Source organism: Trachurus trachurus, assembly GCF_905171665.1.
Source record: "Trachurus trachurus genome assembly, chromosome: 9".
Classification (NCBI taxonomy): Eukaryota; Metazoa; Chordata; class Actinopteri; order Carangiformes; family Carangidae; genus Trachurus; species Trachurus trachurus.
This window is the reverse complement of record NC_139895.1, coordinates 25,514,378-25,537,056: the sequence shown is the minus strand read 5'-3', so window position 1 is coordinate 25,537,056 and position 22,679 is coordinate 25,514,378. Positions and strand designations below refer to the sequence as shown.

General features: G+C 42.8%; 2 protein-coding genes across 2 annotated transcripts in view; one reads left to right on the top strand and one right to left on the bottom strand.

Moving 5' to 3' along the window:
- slf1 (SMC5-SMC6 complex localization factor 1) overlaps positions 1-4,095 on the bottom strand; it is a gene marked incomplete at its 3' end in the record, with an annotated part of 28,359 nt that extends 24,264 nt beyond the window's left edge. Inside the window, exons 1-8 of the mRNA XM_083978606.1 lie at positions 3,920-4,095; positions 3,446-3,557; positions 2,920-2,998; positions 2,509-2,734; positions 2,269-2,422; positions 1,211-1,333; positions 975-1,040; positions 298-444 (exon numbers count right to left, since the gene is read on the bottom strand). Of these exons, the coding sequence (XP_083834732.1) occupies positions 298-444; positions 975-1,040; positions 1,211-1,333; positions 2,269-2,422; positions 2,509-2,734; positions 2,920-2,998; positions 3,446-3,556 (906 nt within the window). The 5' untranslated portion in view covers position 3,557; positions 3,920-4,095. The remainder of the gene's footprint in view (positions 1-297; positions 445-974; positions 1,041-1,210; positions 1,334-2,268; positions 2,423-2,508; positions 2,735-2,919; positions 2,999-3,445; positions 3,558-3,919) is intronic.
- Positions 4,096-6,668: 2,573 nt separating this feature from the next.
- kiaa0825 (KIAA0825 ortholog) overlaps positions 6,669-22,679 on the top strand; it is a 106,210-nt gene continuing 90,199 nt past the window's right edge. The window contains exons 1-6 of the mRNA XM_083978193.1: positions 6,669-6,765; positions 8,272-8,423; positions 15,443-15,611; positions 15,777-15,971; positions 16,168-16,347; positions 16,582-16,906. Of these exons, the coding sequence (XP_083834319.1) occupies positions 6,745-6,765; positions 8,272-8,423; positions 15,443-15,611; positions 15,777-15,971; positions 16,168-16,347; positions 16,582-16,906 (1,042 nt within the window). The 5' untranslated portion in view covers positions 6,669-6,744. The remainder of the gene's footprint in view (positions 6,766-8,271; positions 8,424-15,442; positions 15,612-15,776; positions 15,972-16,167; positions 16,348-16,581; positions 16,907-22,679) is intronic.

Below are 22,679 nucleotides of genomic sequence, written 5' to 3'. Positions count from 1 at the left end.
CATTAAATCATTTGATGTGGTCACCAAGTACTCATGGGGAAAATGTGATGTGAAACCTTTGAAATACCTTCTGATATTATATTGACAAAACAATAAACTGATTAATCTCACTGATTAACAAATCAAAACAATGACTGTGAAGAACTAAATTCCAGTTTATTCCATTGAGACTGATCCCAAAATAATACACCAAAAAGAAGCAGGTATAGCAACCAATTTTATACTTTCACACCAGCCCTGGGGCTTGTGCTGCAGCAGCAGGTGGGAATTTCTGCAGTCTGGTAATTCTGATCCTACCTGCTGTGCGTATTCTAAGAGAGAGCGCAGGTATGGCACTGGCGGCAGCAGACCTGGGAATACAGCACTTCTGATTGAGTCCAAGGCTTCAGTGAAGAGGCCGCAATCTATCATACTACCAACATTGCTGAAGTCTGTTTCTGTTGCCTGGAGGAATAAAAGAACAATGATGAAAAGTAAGAGGAATATGGAAAGGAGGAGAAGACATGGCACTCAAGGAGACGGGCGGCAAAAAGAGGAGATAAAAAGTGAGGGCAGAAGGGTAATGGAAATAGGAAGTGAATGGCCATAAAAAGTTCCTAGGGGTCATTTCTGACTGTCACTTATTGGCAAATATCATCTGGATTCTGAAAGTACAGAATGGAAATACATGAGCACTTATAATAGCAATCTGATGGAGATCCACTTGGGTAAGGTATGGACAGCAGTGGAGAGCATTGTTAATAGGCCTGCCAATCAGAACTCTCAGCTCAGCTGACAGTAGTGGTTAAATCAGTGACCTGAGTATGATGTGCCCTTGCTCCACATGTCGCTTTCCATTGAAATGTATGACATAAAGGAAATTGAATGACCTGATCTTCCTGATGAAACACATAGTTATTTTAGAGATGTATGGTAGTGATCAGAGGTGTGTGTGTGTGTTTGGGGTAGGTAGAGGGGTATGTGTGCATGTCTACCTGCGTCTGTGGACGATAAGGGTCATGGTAACCCAGAAATTCAAGAAAGCACAGTCTCTGCCGACCCTGCTGAAAAAGACCCTATTAAGAATATTGAACACATACAAATCAGCCAAAACGGGTAATCAATCAATCATGTACCACATCATGTAGACTAACTAAGTGATAACTGAGTGCATTAAACGATTACTAGAAACTAAACTTCAATACTTGGATCCACACACACACAAACAAACCTCCTGTTTGATGACATAGTCCCTGAGCTCTGTCTCCAGATTAGAGAGGTCAACATCAATAAAATTGGCCTTCTTTGATTCTGCTGGATTTTCATGTGTCTTCATGATATCCACACAATTGCTCTGCCAAAGACAAAGGAAAGCATTTAGACTTATAGACATATTTTTCTTACATACAAAAGTTTTAATAGGGTGTACAGCCAGTGCACTATTTGTATTCGGATTCGGCCTTTTAAAAAAAACTTAGGATTCGGATTCGTATTCGGGAAGAAACCGGAAGTAGGTGCACTGACTTCAGCCAGTGCTATGACGAGCTAGCCGGCTAACTAGAACGGGAAAAAAATAATTTAATCGTGCGGCTCTTCTAGACTTTCCAAACGTAATCGGACTGAATGGATCAAATTCTGGTAGTGAAACGAGTCGTTTCGCAGGGGTTGTGACACACAAAAATGATCCACCGTTTTATAGCCGCTTCTTTTCCCATTATTGTCTATGAGAAAAATGCTAAGTTGTTGAACGGTGACCCTGGAAGTATCGGTGAGCATTTGATGCAGTGCATGCAGGGAGTTGCTGTTTCTTAGCAATCCAAACGTGAACTAGACACAAATGACTCCCGTCGCGGCAGCCGGCAGTGCTGCCTGCTCGTGTTTGACCCATGGATAATATAATACATCCATGGCTTGACCATAGACTGTATGTATTTGACACTCTACCATAGACTGTAGACTCTACTTGTGTTGTGCTATGGCGGGCGCACCAACGTTAAGGTGCATTAGGAGTGTGAACCAGAATCACCTAAGCTGTTGCTGATCCAAACGTTTCCTTTTCTTTAGAAAAAAATCTCCCGAATAATGAGGAGAAACTTCGGACAGCAAAACTATTCGGGATCAAAGCATTATTTGTGTACTTCCTAATACGTATTCGGGTTCGGGTACACTATACCCCTATTGTGCATCCAATCAATAGCAAAATATGAGCCTGTCAAGTCTGACTACTGACCACACATACAACGTAATCAATATAAATTGTATGTTTTTACATAAATGAGTCTGATTTACCCCAAAAAGATGCTGGACAATGTGGCTGACGGAGTAGCAGGGAGCACTGTAGGGTTTTGAGTTTTCCATGTATGGTTTCATCATGACATGAGTGATGGAGGCCTGAGGGGGAGGGGGAGTGTTGTAAACTTTGGCCCTGCCTGCTTTTAACAGCCTGTGAAAGATTAAAGAATGGCATATTAATTATCATACTTTGCAGCTTTGATGAATTGTTGTGGTATTTTTTGTGTGACTCCTCACCGTATGAACATGGCTCTGCGTGTGGGCTCCTGGACCATGAGGAGAACCTTCCACCCTTGAAAGGCCCCTGTTAATCTGCCACTGACAACCTTCTCCCTCCACTGTCTGGCTGGGCAGAAGGCAGATGTGGCCCCTGTGGAGATGGCCACCTCATAAGGTCCCTCTGCAAGCCAGGAACCATTCTTCACACTGTCCAACACGTAGTTTGGAGTCACAGCCCACTTCCCTGTTTTAGAGAAACCAAAGGGAGAAGAGTGGTGTTGTGTCAGTCTTGGAACTTCAAAGGAGGAGAGCTACAACGATGTGTTAGAGATGGTTAAATTAGATGAGCACATAAAATCAGGGAGATCATATATGAATTATTCTTAAACATTCATCATTATCATCATTACAATAATCATCCTGACTCACCTGCAGCACAGGCTGCCAAAAACTTTTCGCTGGACAAAACCTGAGGGATTATGAGATGAGTGCTTGCATGCTGATAGACCTGAAAGATAATCAGCATGTCAGGTGGACACACAATAACATAGAGCATGAAGCCAGATCTGGGTTTTCCAACACATGTACAGTGGATTAAATTCAATCACACCTCTTAATTATTAGTCTTTCACTAAATTTTGCATGGGATTCTTCCATTGGGTTAAAAAATCATTATGATTCCAATCACTGAATAATGATGCAGATTCACCATTCAACCCAGCACATCATCAAAAATAATAGTTCAACAACAGAACATTGACTGAAACTCAGTTTTTGAGTAAGACCACTGTTATTTGCTGGTTCTTCAACAGATGTGCATGGTTTTCTTTATTTAGGTTTTCAGGTGTGGAGGGCATCTCACAGACTGAGAATTATAAAAGACATCAAAACAGAGCTTATCTTGGATCTAAACTTTCACTTCCCACTTCAGTGTTTTGGTAGGATCTGTACTCACTGAGCCACCTATGTATTGCCCACCCAGCCGGTGGATTCCTTGGACCAAAACTCTCTTCTTATCAGGGCTCTTGATCCCAGAGATCTGGAAGACATGTGTGCCGCTCTCCATCCTTTAGAAAAGTGATATGACATTTAGTTAATTGTATGTTTAGGGTAATCATGCTGAAATTCAGGTTTGACAACATTGCTTGGATAGAAAAACAAGAGGGAAACATGTGGGCTGTTTGAGAGACACATTACGGTAGAAGTGAGTATGTCATTTGACTACGAGACCAATAAAGGTTGAGACTATCTGCACGTAAACAAAACAATCTGGGTATGAAGAGTAAACTTTCTGCCACAGGTGTAGTAGCTCTTACTAAGACTGCACTTTTACAGTCTGTCGGCTGAGTACACGTCGAAACACAAGCACCCTGTCCATTGATCGCCGATTGATCCACTTTGATTGAAACACAGCTGACTGATCAGGTACCTCTGTTACGGTGGTCTGCCACAGTTGATGGCTCTGCGTCCTCCCTGTTACGTACAGTCGCGCCAAAACTCTCGCTGACACCGACACATCCAGAAAGGTGGGCGGTGTTTAGTGTAAGCGTTCAGCTGCTTCCTCCTCTTAACCAGTTCAACTTCGCCGTCGAACACGTATGGGAATTTCACTCATGACTTTTATTTGACGGTTATCTTCAGGATCCTAAAGCTTTTTCATCGCCAAACTAACATGTGTTGGTGTAGTTAACTACTTAACAGAGGGGACATCATTTCAAATATTATTGTATATATTACATATGAGCGACATTTAAACAACATATTTACATCAAAAGTATACACATACTTTTATTAAAACCTCGTCTTACGTAAAATTATATGCAGCTGTGGTTAGATTCACGTCTTATTCACGCACTATGGAGTCAACCCCCCTATTTAGTTTGTCAGTTGGTATGTTCCATAGAGCGGAAGTTTTCATGGAGCTACTTCCGGGTTGTTGTCACGGACGCTTTCAGCTCCCGGAAACAACCAGAGTAACTGGTTATCATTCTGCCTTAATTGATTAACGGAAATATCGATTATATCGATCGTTTGCATCGGTTTGATTCTGACCGAGACGCTGCTTATGAAACCATACGTCTGTTTAGAGAAAAGATACAGTGCGGCGTGTTGACATTCAGGGACAGCGATAGATTAACGTTAGCTTTCCACCAGTCGTTTAATTTTATTACGTGGTGACACTTTTGCTGCCGAACTGTCTTGGTTTACAGCTTTGTTGCTGAAATAAATTGTTGTAGTAGACAAATGTCGGCAGTAAGTGAATGCAAATGACGTTGGTCACGTTTTCCCCACCTGCTATGGATTAAGTTTAATCGAGAAACGAATAAAAAGGAGCTTGTAAAAGGTAAGATATTGAAATCATAAACTTGTTGTCGCTCATATTAAAGCGGAATCACTGCAACTGTTCAAATGTTTATGTTACATGGGTGCAGTGTGAACATTTTGTAAAAAGACACAAGGTCTGTTAACATCAACAAATACACTTTCTATCTATCTATCTATCTATCTATCTATCTATCTATCTATCTATCTATCTATCTATCTATCTATCTATCTCATAGACTGTATAAAAATCTGTCTATCTAATGTGTATCTTATGGGTAATTTAAAATACTCTCATGTTAAAAACAATATCAAATGTTCATCATTATCAAGCTCTGGGAAATTATTTGTTCACAACTGATGATCAATCACAATTTAATTATTTATTTATTTTAAATTGCCTAACTGTTGAAGTCTTAATATTTCCTGGCTTTATCATCAATGCCATGATTGGCCACTGTCCTCCAGTTTATATTATCATTGGACAAAAGTGAGGTCACATGACAAAACACCACAATGAAAAGCAAGTACAAGTTAACAGGGTCTCTCTCTCTCTCTCGCTCTCTCTCTCTCTCGCTCTCTCACACACAATTAGGCTACTGTAACAAAAATTGTGTTCAGAAAAAGAAAAAGGAAAGCACTGATATTCTCAGGCCATGGCTTTTCAATTGTTGTGATTTTCCTCCTTCCTTTTCAGTCTTTGGGTGTTAGACAAAGAGGACAGATAGTTTTACTCAGGGTCCTCTGACATTTTGCAGCTTTACAGCGCCATATTTGCCTTGTACAGTACATCCCATATTTATACTGTAGTTGTCTACTAAAAACACCTTTGTGTAAGTAGTTGTTGTACATCAGTTGTAATACAGCAAATATTTCCATGTGATAGGTGTACTGTATGAGTTTACTGAAATCCCACGTGGGGGCTGGGGGGGGGGGGGGGGTTTGAAGTGAGCTACACAATATGATCTGCTGCAGACAATATTCAGTGTCTGTAATTGACTCATTGCTCAGGGTACTTTAATACTCTTGAATGATGATGATTATTTCGCAAAACAGCAACGAAAAGTAATACCAGGATTAAGTTATGTATTATTCATTCCCTCAGTGTAAGCTAATCACACAGGCATTTGTTAGTCGTTGCTCTGCAATTTTCAAACAATCTTACACAACATATTTCAAGAGGATATTATGTCCACATATTTCCCTGCAGTAAAGAAAAAAGTGACCAATACATTGTAATAACATTAGTGCCGCCTACATTTAGCAGAACTATCACTATATCAAATCTGAAGAGACTTCAGCCCATCACTGAGCGGATAGGACTTACTGTAAAGGAGGAAAATCAGTCAAACCCAGTGCAGAGTAACAAAACCACATGACTGCACAGTAACAGTGAAGCCATGTTTCCCCCCTGGGTATGCATGAGATAGTTCTCAGCAGTATTGTGATTTTCGAATATGCACCTGTTTAATTTATAATGTTTCCTTTACAGTAGACTGTTAGGTATCCCCTTTAAAATAATGTTGACTTTAACTTGACATGCTCTAAGTGGCTTTAAAGCGGCGGCCTGGGGGGACGTGCTGCTAAATATTTCAGGACAAACTCATTACAGTAAATGGGCCTGTGTGTTAGCCTAGCTGGGGTAGACAGGCAGCAGCAAGAGAGACAGGGCACTGATGTGTGTGTGTGTGTGTGTGTGTGTGTGAGAGACTGTGTTTCTTCCTATGTTCTAATAGCTGTGGAGTGGATGTCTGAGGCAGGCAGCGCTTGGCCCAGTCGTCCCTGTTGCAACACTGTGAAACATACAGGGGCTCCTCCAACATCTGCTTTGTAAAGAGCTAATGACAAGACAATAGAGACCCGATGATTTAAAGTATAGTACTAATGAGGCCCTGTGTGCTGCTTGGAGAATCCTGACGCAGACACACTTGGATGTGCACACTCTTGCTTAAGGTAACAGATGATACGTTGGCACACCGAGAGGTAGACACCCAGCAGACATTCAGTGTACACACAGACCTTCTGTCCGTCTGTGTTTCAAACATAAAGAGAAGTATGATGCTGTAGACACTATTCAAAATTACACTCTCACACACACACACACACACACACACACACACACACACACACACACACACACACACACACACACACACACACACACACACACACACACACACACACACAATCACACACACACACACACACACACACACACACACACACACACACACACACACACACACACACACACACACACACACACACACACACACAGTGGCTCAGCCCATATAATTACAATGTTGAATTTCTAATCCATGGATTGAAAATCTTCCTCCATTTCAGCAATGGCTGTGCATAGACCTCCTCTCAGGCGCAGAGGGAGTGTGATGATGAGGGGAAACAGTAAGAGAGAAGAAGAGAGGGAGAAATAATAAAGGACAAGCTTAACTGGTGAGCTGTCAGCGAAGGAAAATAATATTTGTCCAGCTGGACAGGCCTTCCTTTGTACAGACTAAATGAATGTTGAGCTTCCTGTCTGCCCTGTCAGGGAGAGTGGCATAGACTGTATGCAGCAGCAAAGAAGCGGAGCGCAGTACGGCGAGCTGTTTGGAGTTTGACAGGGATTATTAAAATCAGAGCAGATGACGAGGAAGGGGCGAGAGGCGGAGTGTGAGAAAGCCAAATTGACACAGACACTCTCCATTACCTTCCACTTGACTCGTGTTGATGACAATGTTGATATGAGACCCAGCAACGCGGCACCGGCGTGGGATTGGCTGTTAGCATGAGCGTTAAGCACCACAGGGTAGGGGGGTGGCCCTCAGCTCTGAGAGATGTAGGGAGATGAGTTGTTTATTTAAAGCCTTGACTGAAGAGCATCTCACCTCATTGTTTATTTATTTGGTCTATTTTTTTTCCCTCTGTGTTAACTCACTCTAGTGTCAGTAGGTGGAAATGGTTAGAGTCTGAGGCAATGAATTTTGATCGGGGTCTCCTCCTATAGCAAATGATTTTCTGAGGAAAGAGGAATGGAACTGGAAGAAACCGCTTTTGTTGATGATAAGCTTCCTATTATTTCAGGTCTCTCAGGTGCAATTGATTTGTGCCTCATAATAAGACTGTTTGAGAAAATTTCAAATTATTATAGGCCCCATGACTGTGTGTGTGTGTGTGTGTGTGTGTGTGTGTGTGTGTGTGTGTGTGTGTGTGTGTGTGTGTGTGTGTGTGTGTGTGTGTGTGTGTGTGTGTGTGTGTGTGCATACTGTATGTGTGTACAGCATGTGTGTTTGTGTAAATGTTTGCGGGTGGTTTCTGGAAAAACAACTGACAACAACACACTAGATCATACACTTTTGCATTTGCATTATTTTATTTAAAGAGGTACAAGCCATGTGTTGTGTTTTAATGCTATTAGGGCCTCTACTGTATGTCTCATCTTCCTCTTTCTCTCTCTAGTTCCTGTCCCTGCAGAGCAGCATGGAGTGGCCGGGGAGTTTTCCTGATGACCATGCCTTTGTTGGGCTGCTAGCTCCAGGGGTTTCCAGTGAGCTGGACTTTGAGCAGTTCCTTAAAGACACAGAGGAGAAACTCAATCTCAATGCCAGCAGGTCAGTCAGAGCGGTAGAAGCACTGATTTAATATGCCATCATGATCTTTCTGACATCAAAGTTGAATAGCTCTGTCATTTAGAGTTTTAGAGTTTTCCCTTTTCTTCAAATTTCACTTCCTCCAATGGTTTATACTTTGGCGTTTGATAAGTGTTTAGAATTTAAGCTGCACAGTGTCAAAGTCAGATTGAAAGCACTGTTGACAAAGACCCAAATAAGAAGACATGATTGTAACAGTGAGATTTTTATGGCAGAATGTTTTTAGGTATTATTTTCTGGAGGAGGTATCCACTTCTTTCTGTGGATGTCAGGTGAATGACAGGAAGAAGAGTGCAATATAATGCACAATTCAACACTGCCACAGTGACATAAATGTTAAACAGTATCTTTGACAAAACACAATGAAAGCTTCATGTTTTCTTTGATTGGTATTTGTGTTTGTCCTTGATAATTTTCATCCAAGTGGAAGTTCAGACCTGTACGAAGATTAAGGCCAAAAAATGTCTCACGCTCAAGGTAGGAAAACATGCTCTGATGGGTTTTTATGCTGACTACTGCTGAGAGAGGTATAGCAGACAGCAGGAATCACTTTTAACAGAGGAGCTACCTACATGACTGACAGATGACTTAAAACAAACACACACACACAGTCACATACAAACTCTAATTTACTACAAGCAATATCCAGAGTTTTAGCTATGCCTGATTTCTTTAGTTGGAGTAAAACAGACATCTAACAGAGCATTGAGTCGACGCAGTACAAAGACCTACAGTAAGACTCTAACTGTAGCAGCAGAGTGGAAGACTGAAAGAGAAGATCATTACTGTGGCTGTGTGGTCTTGAATATAAAATGCAGTAATTAAATTCAAACTCTGATTTCAAGTGACTCTGAAACTAAATGCATTAATTTCCACAGCTGAACAGTACAATTCAGACACATTTCCACAGTAGGAAAAAATATGAGATGACAATGGCTGTCCTTGCACTTCGGACATAATATGCACTATTTATTTTTAAAAGATGTTGCAATGTCACATCAGAGTTAATTTATCATTCATCATGAAGGCAGAGAGAGCTACAGGATTTAGACTAATCACTGCAAGTAACTTAAAGATGGCTAGTTTAGATTTATATGTAATGTATTTAACATTGCTTCTGCCTCTGCATTGCTGACTTTCACTGAAGTTAAATTATTTGTTCTTTCTATTTCTCTCCATGTTCATGGTTGAGCTGATAGTGGCATTTAGATTCATTAAAATGGCCTTTATCAAACTTTGAGAATTATCTCACAGTATTCTTAACATTTAGGGTCAAGTGTTTGAGAGCATAACATGAGAGAAAAATCAGTCCTAGTGTCTCCCATTAATTGCTCAAACAGTCCTGCCTTGAGTCATTATGGCAGAAAGTACAGTTTAACAACTTAGATTAAATTTCTTTCCCCTGTGCACTGTCACCGAAGACTGAAATATAGATGTCTGTCAATGATTGTCAGACAGGGATAGTTGAAGAGCACAAATAGATTGATAAAGAGAGATATATGGGGGGAGAAGAAAGAGAGAAATCTATATTTCGGGTCTTTTATCGTTTGTGGAGTTGTGAGGCTGAGGGCAGATGATGAAGGACAGGCTAAATGTAGCAAGTGAACAAAGCCTCACTCTGGCACCATTAGTGTCTGGGACTCATCCCTTCCTCACTCTCTCTCTCTGTCTCCCTCCCCTTCTCTCTCTTTCTTTCCTTCCTCCTTCTAAATGGGAACATAATAATTGAAGATTCCACATCTTGAAACGAAAACCCTTGGGTAGGTAATTCAAGGCTTATTACTGAAGGCCGGGCCATTTTTCTGCTTTCTAAGCATTAAAGGGTTATTTTGTGTTCCTGCAGATGGGAGAGGGATAACCATTATGAGAACAAAGCGTCCAGATAATGGAGAATGGGGCTAAAAATAAGGCAATCCTCCTCTCGCTGTGGGGGACCACTGGTCAGTATCTCTGTCAGGCTGCAGTGAACTTCCTCCCAGACTACTTCAGGACAGCCCTAATACTGTCAGCAGCACACGTCCAGACAAACAAAATCTTGCAAGGCCTCATTTTCGCCTCAGTCAGGGCGGGCTGCAGATTCATACACCCAAACACACATCCTCCCTCACTCCCTCACTCCCTCACTCACTCACTCACTCACTCACTCACTCACTCACTCACTCACTCACTCACTCACTCACTCACTCACTCACTCACTCACTCACTCACCTGCCGCCTAATTGACTTATCAGTATCTGGGACAAATTACGGAAGCGGAGGAGAGGAAAGGGAAACCGAGAAATGGGGCAGACAGAGCTGCTCACACCCATGAAGGACTTCAACCAGTTTATGGGTCAAAGTGACTGGCTTGCTCCCAGTTCTCAGATGTCAGAGATTTTCCTAAGAGCTACTCCCTAATTGAAGGAGATTAAGATAGGCTGACAACGGAGCTGGCTCCCCCAAATTGAAATGCTGTAATCCATTAGTTTTCATCAGATGGGACAGTGGCGCGGTGCAGGATTGGGTGGGGGAGTGGTGTGCCACCAGGAAAAGACCTCTAATGAAGTGTCAGCACAGGCCCGGAGACTGTAGACAGGACTCCAGTTTCACACTGGCAAAGCAAATGGCTCTCACTAGTCGCCTGCCAATCTTGATCAGGGTACAATATCAATACTTTTAAATTTGATTCCCTGTGAGTGTAAGCACTGCTGATAGTCAGGATATTTTGATGTCTGCAGGCAGGTGGAGTTGGAAGTCTGCTGCAGGAAAATATCTTGCAAGATTCCCTTTCATTGAACAAAATTCCTTAATCTGTAGTCCTTGCAGTATATAGTTGATTTTGTGTTTAGCTGTGCGTGACACGTGTGTTAAGTTAGTATATCAGTTGTATCGGTTCTCCGGTATCATTGGCTGGGCCCGGGTGGCTGTGGGGTTGAGGGCCCAGGGCACTAAGTGGGCGACAGACTGGGCCAGAACAGGATCTGTTTTCAGCCTGTTCATTCAAGCCCATTCACTCCCTTTCCCCTCGCAGAATGGGGCCCTTTGATGGAGGAGATATTTAGTTCTCAGGCGGCTGGTTTGGCACTGACTGGATCTGGGGCTTATTTGAAAGGGATCTTCCTGCCCCCGTTGCCTCCAACCCCCCACCTCCTGTAGGCAAGCGGAGGGGAGCAGAGCGCGACAGACAGACAGCCCCACAGCAGCCCACCCACACTAAATTAATTCTGACAAGGAACTTAAGATAACGTCAAAGCGCTGACTAATCGCGGGATTGGGTTTCTGTAAGTCAGGGAGCTGTGAAATGTGCCATCATATCTAATAAAAGACCTCCGGTTGCTCCCTTTCTCTCTCAGCGGTGGTGAGGGTTGGGGGGGTGGTGGTTGCGGTGTCGACTGTCTAGCTAGGATGGTCTGAAAAACAATTAGATTTCACTTCAGCACTGGAAGTGCAAGTGTGAGTATGTGTGCGTCTCAGTTAGGGTAAGATGATTGACATGTTTGTCAAGAAGCCTAAAGAATCTTTTCTTCCTAGTTTCCTCTCCCTCTTTTCTCATTCTACGGGTCTTTTGTTGAGTTCTCCTCCACCATTTTTGCCATTACTGGTCGGTCCATTGTCGTCTTTACTCAGAAAGTTGAATGGTTTTATTTTCTGTGACTCCTCTGTTTTCTGCCCTTTTTTTTTTTTTACCTTCCTCCTCTCTCATTCTCTTTCTGTCTCTTTCCCTGGCGTCTGAGCTGTTGGCAGTGGAAGTCATCAGGTTCGGAGCTAATCCTGCCAAGTTGATTAGGCTGCAAGTAGCTTTCACATTGGTGGGCAAAAGGTCACAACATTGTGGAGAGCTGGATGGACTTCTTGACACAGACCATCCACATTGACTTTATAACTTACAGCACCAGGCCCTAAGGAGGGGTAATTGAAAGGCGAGAGTAAAGAAAAGGAAATTAGGAAAGTAAGAGTTTTGAGGGGAAAGAATGAAAGGAAGAGGGGTGTGGGTGGAGAGGATGGAGGCAAAGCTAGAAAATATATCTGCAGCAAGTGCTGTTGCTGTAGCCATTAGAGTACATTGTTGTGTTGTGAGAAGGCAAGAGAGAGAAGATTGGGAGTGGAATGAGTATTAAGCTTAAAAGCCATCTCCTTCCTGTCTTTGTCCATGGCCTCACATGTGTTTAAAGTCAAACATCAATTTCTGCTCCACATATGGCACAATTGAGTCCCAGAAACTGCACTAAAATCTGACCGTGTCCTGGGCTAACAAGCTGGATGTCCCATGAAACTGCAGTTTAATCTCACCTCAGATGGTTTGCTCTACCTTTGGTTTGTGTTTTTTAATGAACTTCAGAGAGTCAGTGAAAAGTCAGCTACAGATGGGAGTCCATTTGAAACCTGCTGTCTATGTAATGTCCTGGGGTAGAGCCCAGAATGAACATCCATGTTTATGATATACTATAAACACACATACAGTGCTCTGCGCTGCCATTTATTCTACAGCAAGGTTTCATTGCAAGGCATGGCACATGACTGAAATCTATGGTAAAAATCAAATTTAGAATATATATTATTTCAGGATTTATTCTTAAACTTATGTTAGTTTTTATATTCTGCTCATCCTATGTGATGGGAAAATGTTGTTATTTTAAGTGTGCTGTAAGTACTTCTTCTCAGAAACTCATTGCTGTATTCTCCTTAGGGAAAGCAAAGTCAGAGGTCACATAAACAAACCAGCATCTGAATAGTCCTTTGTGTTGTATAAAGCGGTGTCTATTAATTTTACACATAGTGCCATCAGCAATCCTGATGCATGCTGGCTTTCCTTGGCCCTTCCTGAAGCTGTTTTTTTTTTTTTTTTTTTACAGCCAGCGAGCTGTGTGCAAGTATAGTTTGATTTGCAAATGTGTCACATATTAATGCAACCTCCTTCCTATACAGTGTTTATGTAAGAAAAGTATGAACATGTACAGCAGCACAGAAAAACACACATACACAAGATGAAAAACATCGTAAAGGCCTACCATAATTAGTGGTAGGATTGACTGGCACATTTCTCTCCAATGCACCCACTTTATAGTCCAGCTTTCCTTCAGTCAGCAGGTTGGTGTAAGAGAGTAAAGTGAGATGCTTCATTTGGCCTAAAGAAGATGAAGGAAAGAGAGCAGGAGGAAAATAGTTAAAGAGGTAGAACGATAGCATTAGGCAGTGTTCAATCTAGGGGATAGTGGTTTGTAACAGTCTATAACATTTTATCCCCTTGCGTTTTTCCCCACTGAAACGAAAGTGTGTCAGATTGAACGGTTATTTAATGTGTTGCCATTGTAAGACATCTGGATGTGTTCATGGCCCAGAAGCAGGCAGGAGGCGGTTTATAGACCTGCAGTAGGGGACGAGCAGGGATGTGTGATGGGGAAAAGGCACTTTGGCTTGCACACTTACACACACACACACACACACACACCTTTAGGAGACAGAGATGTAACTTGCAACTAATTAATATTTTCATTTATCAACTGATTATGTCTTGCTATGTATTACATTTTGTTATTTCTTTGGGTGGAAAAGCCATCAAAAAGGAATGAGGTGTGAGCTGTCACTTATTGACATTATACACTGCGATACATTCACATGTTCCTGTATGCAGCTTTGTGCACTCACACACCTATGAATACACAGCACTATAACATGTTTAATTATGCAGGTATATCGGCCCACACACGTGCGCGCGCATGCTCGCATACGCACACACACACACACACACGCACGCACTCACACTGTCTTACATGGATAAATATATATGCATTGATTTGCATGGAAATGACTAAACATGTCGAGCCCAAAGATGTCATTTCTAATCTGTCATATTAAAGGGGAAACGGAATAGCTGATGCAGTCTGTTAAAATCAAAAGAGCTGTGTTTGTGTTATGTGTGTATGTGTGTGTGCGTGCATGTGTATATATGTGTGTGCGCGTGTGTGTGTGGCAACGGGAAGCGTAAGACGTGAAATGGCAAGAAGCGTGTGTCTCAGATGCCTGCCGACGCCACTTCACACCAGATGCTTAGCACACACTCACACACTGATATATCGATGTCTATGTTCATTACTGTTGATGCTTCAGTATCTGTCTTCTCACGGTACAGACACCGAACGGGAGTGAGGGAAAGCTAAATGTTATGTGTTGTGTAGGTCCATGTGTACCTTCAATATGTTGTGTATGTGTCTCTGTGATTGTAACTTGACTTGTTTTCTGTACGGCTCCAGTGTGTGGCAGTGCCTTCATCTGTGTACTGTATGTTCAAATGACTGGGGTGCATTTAATCTTCCAACAGTCAGTGCCCTCACTGGTCCATCAGATCTTGACGGTCAAATATGTTCAGTCATGACTGGGTAAGGGAGGAGTTTAGATTAAAAAGATTATGTTGGCTCTGTGCTGGTAAACATGACATGTAGAAGAGTCTCAGATGCATTTTACTCCTCTCTGCTGAAATTGAAATGGGTGTTGTTTTCCTACTAAGTTAACATTAATTTTGCGTTTTCATTTTGTCGTTTACCCAAGGCATGGTCACGTTGACTGTTTCATTGCCCTCAGCTCTCAGACTTAGCCTCGTAAACCAGCCTCTCGCGGAAATGCATTTCATTTCATTTCTCGGGAGAGTCTGGCCTCATCCCCCCTGCAAGCGTTTGGGGTGGCCGGGAGCTGGGCGGGAGTAGTAGCAAAGACGGTTTAATATCTTTGGTAGTAGCGTTGACAGACAACCCCATTCAGCCAATCAGCAAGTTGGTGTTGTGACGGGGCTTTGCACCAGTCGGTCCCTGATTGGCCAACGTGCTGTGTCAATCACAGCGGCGACGCTGATTGGCTCAGCCTTCTGAGGGTTTCAGGCCAAACGCTTACAGCGGCAATGAGGCCAGACTCTCCCTCAGAAATGAAATGAATTGCATTTCCGGGAGCGGCTGGTTTACGAGGCTATCTCAGACTTAGGCCACACATTGCATCTCTGTTTCTTTCAGCATTGAACAGCAGCTAAAGGAGCTCCAGTGCAAAATGGGAGACACCCGGACAGGGGAGCGTCCGCCCAGCCCTTCGGAGTGCCTGCAGTGGTTCAGCCTCAGGATGCACAGCAATGTCAGGCCTGTTACAACAGGGCATCAAGAGCTGATGGAATTCTTCAGAGCCATGGTAATATATCATAATATTAAAAGATGGTGATGGAAATGATGATAATAACATAGCTGTCACGAGGCTGCTGTGTAGCCTACTAAATAAAAGTATTCAGCTTTAACATATTTTCATCATAATAACTTCTGAATCATGTTCTGGCTTTTTCTTCTCTGTTCTATTCAGCAACAGTACCTGAGATCTGAAGAGGAGGGGAAAGAGGAGATGACACTTCAGCTACTACTGAATCTGTCTGCCCAGTCTGGTGTTTGCTTTCCTTGTACCCCATCTTCTTCTTCCTCATCTTCCTCATCTCATACTCACCTGACTGCTTCCTCCAGCCACTTAGTACATACAGTCAGAGATGATGCATCGTTAGAGGTAATGCATACATTTTTTATTCCATTCATTGTTTCCTTGTGTGTGGTTGGATGTTGGGTTAACTGATTTCATTCAACAGCTGAATGCATTGAAATTACTTCATATTGATATTAGCACATACCTCCTACTGTATGTGGAGAGATATTGGTAATCTGTGTACTCATGAATTTTCTCTTCATTTTATCACTTCATCAAGATCCAGGAGGCTTGGGATGATGTCCGTCTTCAGCTGCGTCGCCACCTGCTGGACCGGCTGTCTTCCCGCAGCCCAGAACATCCTGGCCATTACTTCCTGCTGTCCATTCCTGAGCGAGTTCAATGTCTGCAACAGCTATTCTTTCTCTATCCTGAGTGTGAGGTGCTCACACATTACCAGGTACGTTAAATAGTTAAAGTGAATTGATGAATGGAAATCTTGTGGAATATCGCATAATCTTCTGAATGAACTGAATTTCTATTCATGTTTAAACACAAATGTTGGTGTTCAGTCCTGAACTGTTTTGTTTCTCAAACTCCACACCAACATTGTCAATTTACAGCACCAGCATCATACAGTGGCATTTCAGCAGTTATTCTCCTATCATGTATTGTTTTGATTTTATTTATCCAGGCCATAATAACTCAATCAGTGCAATCAACTCTGCACTCCACCCTGGGCTCCAGCCTAAGCGGTGAAACTGGCTTTGACAGACTGGCTCTGGGTTTCCGCTTGGTGATCCCAGCTCTGACCCAAGCCCTCACGGACGAGCTCCAAGTCCTATCAAGGCTAGCAGAACCACACACCATCCTATGTTTCCTCAATGCATCATATTTCGGCACTGTGGCCCAAGAACTGTCATCCCTGTTGGAGAGAGAATGCGAGATGGCCCTCAGGGACAACACCACACTCAGCGGCAAGATCAAAAAATATTCAGCCAGGTCCCGTGCAACTGTAGGTAAGTGGCTGTTTGTAGATATCTAAAACAGTAGTGTGCAGTGATCTGAGACAGACCCAAGGCCTTTGTAAGTGATTGTCAGTAACTGCTGTTCCTATTGTAATTGCTTTCTTTTTACTGCCCTCGTTCCCATCTGCCTTACTTTACCAACAAAAAGAGAGGAGCAGCATTTCCAGGGGCAAAGTATTCTTTTAAAACTACACCTAAACACTATTTACTGCATACTATATCTATGAGTTCCTGGTCCCAAGCCACACTCAAGGTCTGTGTTCAAGCTAGAACCAATTCACTTCTTAAATGTATACAACATGCACTGTGACATCCTGGCCAATAGTTTTAGCCATGCTCTGCTGTTCCTTGGGAATTCCATAACAACCACAAAAACAGCAAAAATCAAAATGAAGTTTATTAACTAAGCAGAGTTGGTGCTGGAGTAAGGTCAAGGTTCTCTCTGACCTTGTTGCACAGTGGGATGGATATTTGAGAGAAAAAAAAACAAAAACAATATGAAGCAGCACCTTTAATATCTGCCACCAATGCCGAATGTGTCACTGTGATGGAATATGCGGTGATCTTATAGACTGAGACTACAGAGACGAGCACAGACCTTCACACGCCATGTCACTTTTGATACTTAATTCCTCCCATATTCTCTTTGTTTCATATTGGCCTATTTACGGCTTGCTGAGGGTAAAGATTCACAGTGTAAAAAAAGTAAAGTGTGTGAGCCATTGTTTACTTTTTCAAAAATGGTGCACATGTCAGCTTCCCTGCGGAACGGGGAGAAGAGTGCTTTTACATCTGCCATTCTTCGATAAACACACCACCAGCCTTGCTTCCCTTTCTCCCCTCTCTCCCTCCCTCCTCCCTCCATCTCTCTCTTTCCATCTCCCTCTCTGGTTTTTACTTTCCCTCTCCTTAAACGTGAGATGAGAGGAGGCAGCCAGGATAATTGGCCATGCGTCAGTTGGGCTGTTTGATCACGTAACGCGGCGGAGGCTACACACCTACGTGCCGCTCAACAAACCGTCAAATGTAGCACCGGAGGCAGAACACGGCTCCAAAGGGAGCGGGGGACCCGTGCTGTGTAATGATGGTAAAATGGAGCAGTTTTGCCTCTGCTGGTTTTACGTGTGTGTGTGTGTTTGTGTGTGTATGTGTGTGTTTGACTATCAGCTGCAACGCAGCTTTGAGGGCTACAACTGGGATTACATTTTTGTGTTGTTCATGTTTTGAGTCCCCCCCCCCAAAAAAAAAAAAGAAAAAAAAAAAGCTCAAGAACCCACATATCCACCACCCAAACGCCCGTGGCTCCTAAAGAGCCAAAGCTTGAACATTAATGTATAATCTGCTTTCACACTTCACTGTCTATACTACAGTATATGCCATGCCCATAATTGTCAAGACAATTATGACAGTAGTTAAAAAAAGTGATTCTATTTTCATAAGCATCAAATGACTGCTTAGATCTCTCCCCCCTTCCCTGCTGTCTTATTGTTTATTTCTGATGTAGAGGCAGGAGGTAGGTATATTTTGATAAGAGCCATGCCGGGGAGACTGTGCAGGCTCCCAAGGGAGCAGCACTGTCTGTAGCATCAGCCACTGTCAAACCACTGAACCATTTAACAGCGTTCACAGCAAGATCTGCCTCCTCTTTTAACCCCACCGACTCAAAGGTAGGCTCTGACATTGTACCTAGACAGATGTGAAGCCCCCACCCCACCCCTTACTCCATCTCTCCGGCGTCCACTTCCTCTCTCTTTCTCTTTTCTTGTCTTTTTCCAATTTTCCTGTAGTTTTCCAAGTGTAATGGGGTGCACAGTGGGACTGGGGAGTGTGCTAGACAGGTTGGCTGGTCAGGAACAATACAGGCTTTAAACCTTACTGACACACCTCACTGAGTCTGCAGGGGAGTGGGTGGGCCGAGTCTGCATGTCACTCTGTGTGTATATGTGTGTGTGTGTGTGTGTGTGTGTGTGTGTGTTATATTTTTTGTCTGTGCCTTCAGCTCTTTAGAGTTATGCTGGGATAAAGGTCAAAGGCCACAATTTCTAGTTTTCATACTTTTCAACAACTGGTCAAATTTTTTCAACTTTATGATTTTCCACATTTTGAGCTGCGTTAAGTTAAATATATCCATACTTACACACTTTTTTTCCTCAACAATGTACACAGTTATTAGTTATTGCTTCTCTTACTCAAGTCAGAATCTGGATAACCTTTTGGTAAAGTTGAAATGATTCTGTGTGAAGCGATGCACCTGACACCAATACAGAAACACCATCACTGCCAAAACCATTTGCCATGGTGCATTTTTATGTGTTTGTTCTTTTTTGCCCTGTAAATGCTATGTAGGTGAGTGTGCATGTGTGCACGTGTGTTTTCAATCACCTTTGAGCATCTGTCATGTGCACGTCTGCCCATTTGCCTATCAGTCCATACTGGTGTGGGCGCTAATTGCAAGCTTACTTAGAAAATAGTGTGATCAAGAGTCATTTAATACCCCCCTTTTAAAAATACATCATTAGATTTCCATACGGCAGCAGTAATTTGCATATGTATGCATAGGAGAATCCTGTTTTTGTAGGACATCAAAAGCTTTCATTCCAACTTCATTGCATACACACATACAATTTATTCCCTAACAATCAACCACAGGGGCGATGTCGAGGTTATGAAATTCTGTTCAAACACTTCACAACCCCATTCTGATAGCGCTGATTTGAATTCCACTTCCACTAATTTCCCCATATGACGATGTCGGCAGCTCCCTATAGATAAAAAAGGATTGAGTTAGAACATGTATAGCAAGCACACTCACCCCCCACTGCAATCCCCCTCCCCTCCTCGCCCTTTCTGGCTCTTTGAACTCTTTCTCAGAGAAAGCACAGCAGCCTATTCAGTGGGGAGAGAGGTTCTGTAGTGACGCGAGCTAGCTAGACTGAGGCTCTGACTGGCATTGGAGGTGCTTGTGGGGATTGAGGCTACTTGGGAATGGCGTTTGTTAATATTTAATAAGAGCAGCTCCTCACTAGATCATATCTCTGCCTGAGTTTATACACACTGTCAGCCAGGGACGTGCACCCGCATGCTGCCATGTAATTATGTGCAAGGTAGGAGGGTTTGTGTGTGTCTGTATATACTTGTGGCATGAGGCTTCCAGTTTATGGATGATTTTTTTTTATGCTGCTCTCTTCTTGTCCTTGTAGATGCTGAGAGGGCCTTGCTTAAGAAAGTTACCACACAAGCAAGTGGTTGTTTACTAATCTTAATGAGAAGAGCTGGGTCTTTGCTCTCTGGTTGTGTTTGTGTGTACGTGTCAGTGTTCATTTTCTCTAAACCATGTTCCAATGAAATCACAGAAAAGAATATGTTTCATGGCCCTTGAGAATGTGTATTATGCATGCCATTTATTTTTTTCCCCATTTCCTCCGAGTGGTCACAATAGCTTTTGTGTATCACTCTTGAAAAGCTCAAGGATATGAACATTTTCCTGGCACCTTCTATTGAGAAAGCACAGACAAAAATGGCTGGCTTATTGAGAGCAGCCAGCACTTCGTGATGAAGAGTCAGTGTGATTCGCCGAGGGCTTGAAAACAATAATGCGAACAAGGGCACTAAACAAGTGGGTTTTAATGAAATGCTCCCATCAAGACAATACATTCCTCGGTGTTCTTCATCCCGGCTGCTTGGTTCAAGTACACAGGGGGAGCCAGAGAAATCTTAACCCCTATCTTACTGTCACTGCAATACTCAGTACAAAGACAGACAAAAACAAAGACAGACACAGAGGAGCAAAAACAAATATAAAGCAGAGGAAGGTTTGCCCTGATTCTCTGTCACAACAAAAAAACAACCACCACAACTACCCCTCCTTCTTATAGGCAACTTAATTGAGATATCAAATATTGCTACTTTCCCCTTCTGTGAAGGGCAGGTGGCCCCTGCTGTGGACTGGTTGGACAGCACCCAGGGATAGAGCCACAAGAGACCAGGGCTTGGGTAATTTTTGTGTGTGTATGTGTGTCTGTGTCAGAGTGTGTATTGGGGGAATCACAGCAGGGCGCCTCCCATAATAAGGTTGTCTGAGCGAGCAGTGGGCCGCAACTGACGAAGAGGACCCCAGCTGTCACAGGGCCTGGCAGGCGGTCCACAGTGGCTCATAGCCTCCTTTTACCCACATACGCACACATACAGGCACAGAAGTACCCCAAGGCACCCACACGACCCTGCTTGACACCCTGTGAGATGAACACACAAGGAGGCATGGATACACAGAAAACACAGGCACAAAAATCAACACACTGCAGTGCTCAAGAGCCATAGCATTACACCCTTGGAGTAAAGCCCCATGATAAGAATGAAGTGGTGCACAAATACACACAGACTCACATACACAAGACTGGAATGGACCAGCCCATGTTCACATTTAAGGGCCTGGATATAGTGGTTGACATTTGTATCAATGGGATAAGTATAATAACCACTACAGGAAAAACTTGCAGGAGAGTTTTTGAGTCATGTCCCACTGTGTATTGGTGCCTTGCTGCTGCCCTTCCATTAGCAGTTCTTCTTTCACAGTAAACGGGAACTGCTGATTTTAGGAACTGGTTTGTCATATGACAATGTCCACTAAGTGGACATTTGTTCCAAAGTTGAAGAAAATTCTCATAAGTTGTTGCTCAGATTCACAAGGTCAAAGGTATTTTTTGTGGTGTCATTGTGACCTTGACTTTTGACCACCAAAATCTAAAGAGTTCATTCTTGTCTTCCAAAGGCTGTATGAAGAGAGAGCAGAGAGAACTGCCGTGGTTGGTCGGTTGGGTCTGAAAATGAACAGCATCTGTCTGGAGTTTAACAAATATCTTTAATTATCCTCCTCTCAGCTTTAGCATTGTACATCATGGGTGATGTAGGCACCATATCTTCATGAGTCCAACAATCTTTTTTTATAGCTTTCCATTTCAGTTTTTATGTTGACTTTGATACGATCAGATCAAAATACGATTAATTAGATGCGCCATAGTTGCCATTTGATGCCCTTAGAACCGGACTAGAATTTAGGCATTATAGTGAACTGGAATATAAAGTTCAACAGTCAATCATATCATATCACATCATATCACTCTTCAGTGTGTGAAATGAGGCCTTCCCTTACTCTGTGGATGTAATGAAACCAAACTAGAGGGTGATTTACAACACACAAATCTGCACAAACAGAAAATTTGTCTTCATATGTAGCGATCACTTGATAAGATACTGGAGGCCAGACGGGTAGTATGAGAGAAACAGACCACCCCTCTGATGGTCTGATTTACACTACAGAGAGACAGAATGAGAGAAAGAGAGGAAAATGAGGGACAGAGGATGAGAGGGGGAGAGATGCTGTGCTGGAGAGAAATTAAATCAGTGGCTAAATTATTGCATGATTGCCCATTCCCCAAAGACTTGGGCATCATTTGGTAGAAAGTGTCTAATAATTGGTTTTCGGCCATGTCAGACACATGCAATTCCCCCTACTAATGGCTCTGTTAGGAAGAACTGGGCCTCCTGGGTCAGAGAAGGACAGGAAATAGCCAGACGGCAAAAGGCACCCTATGCCCTTTCTGTTTTTTTTTTCCTCAGATAAACGAGGGAACGACAGAGACACAGAGAGACACAGAGAGAAAGAGAGAGGTGGCAAAAAGTACAGAGTGTGTATGTGAGCGAAGAGGAAATGAAGTGGCAATAAGTGCAGCCAAAGGGGAAATGCTCTTCACCGTGAGTTTAATAC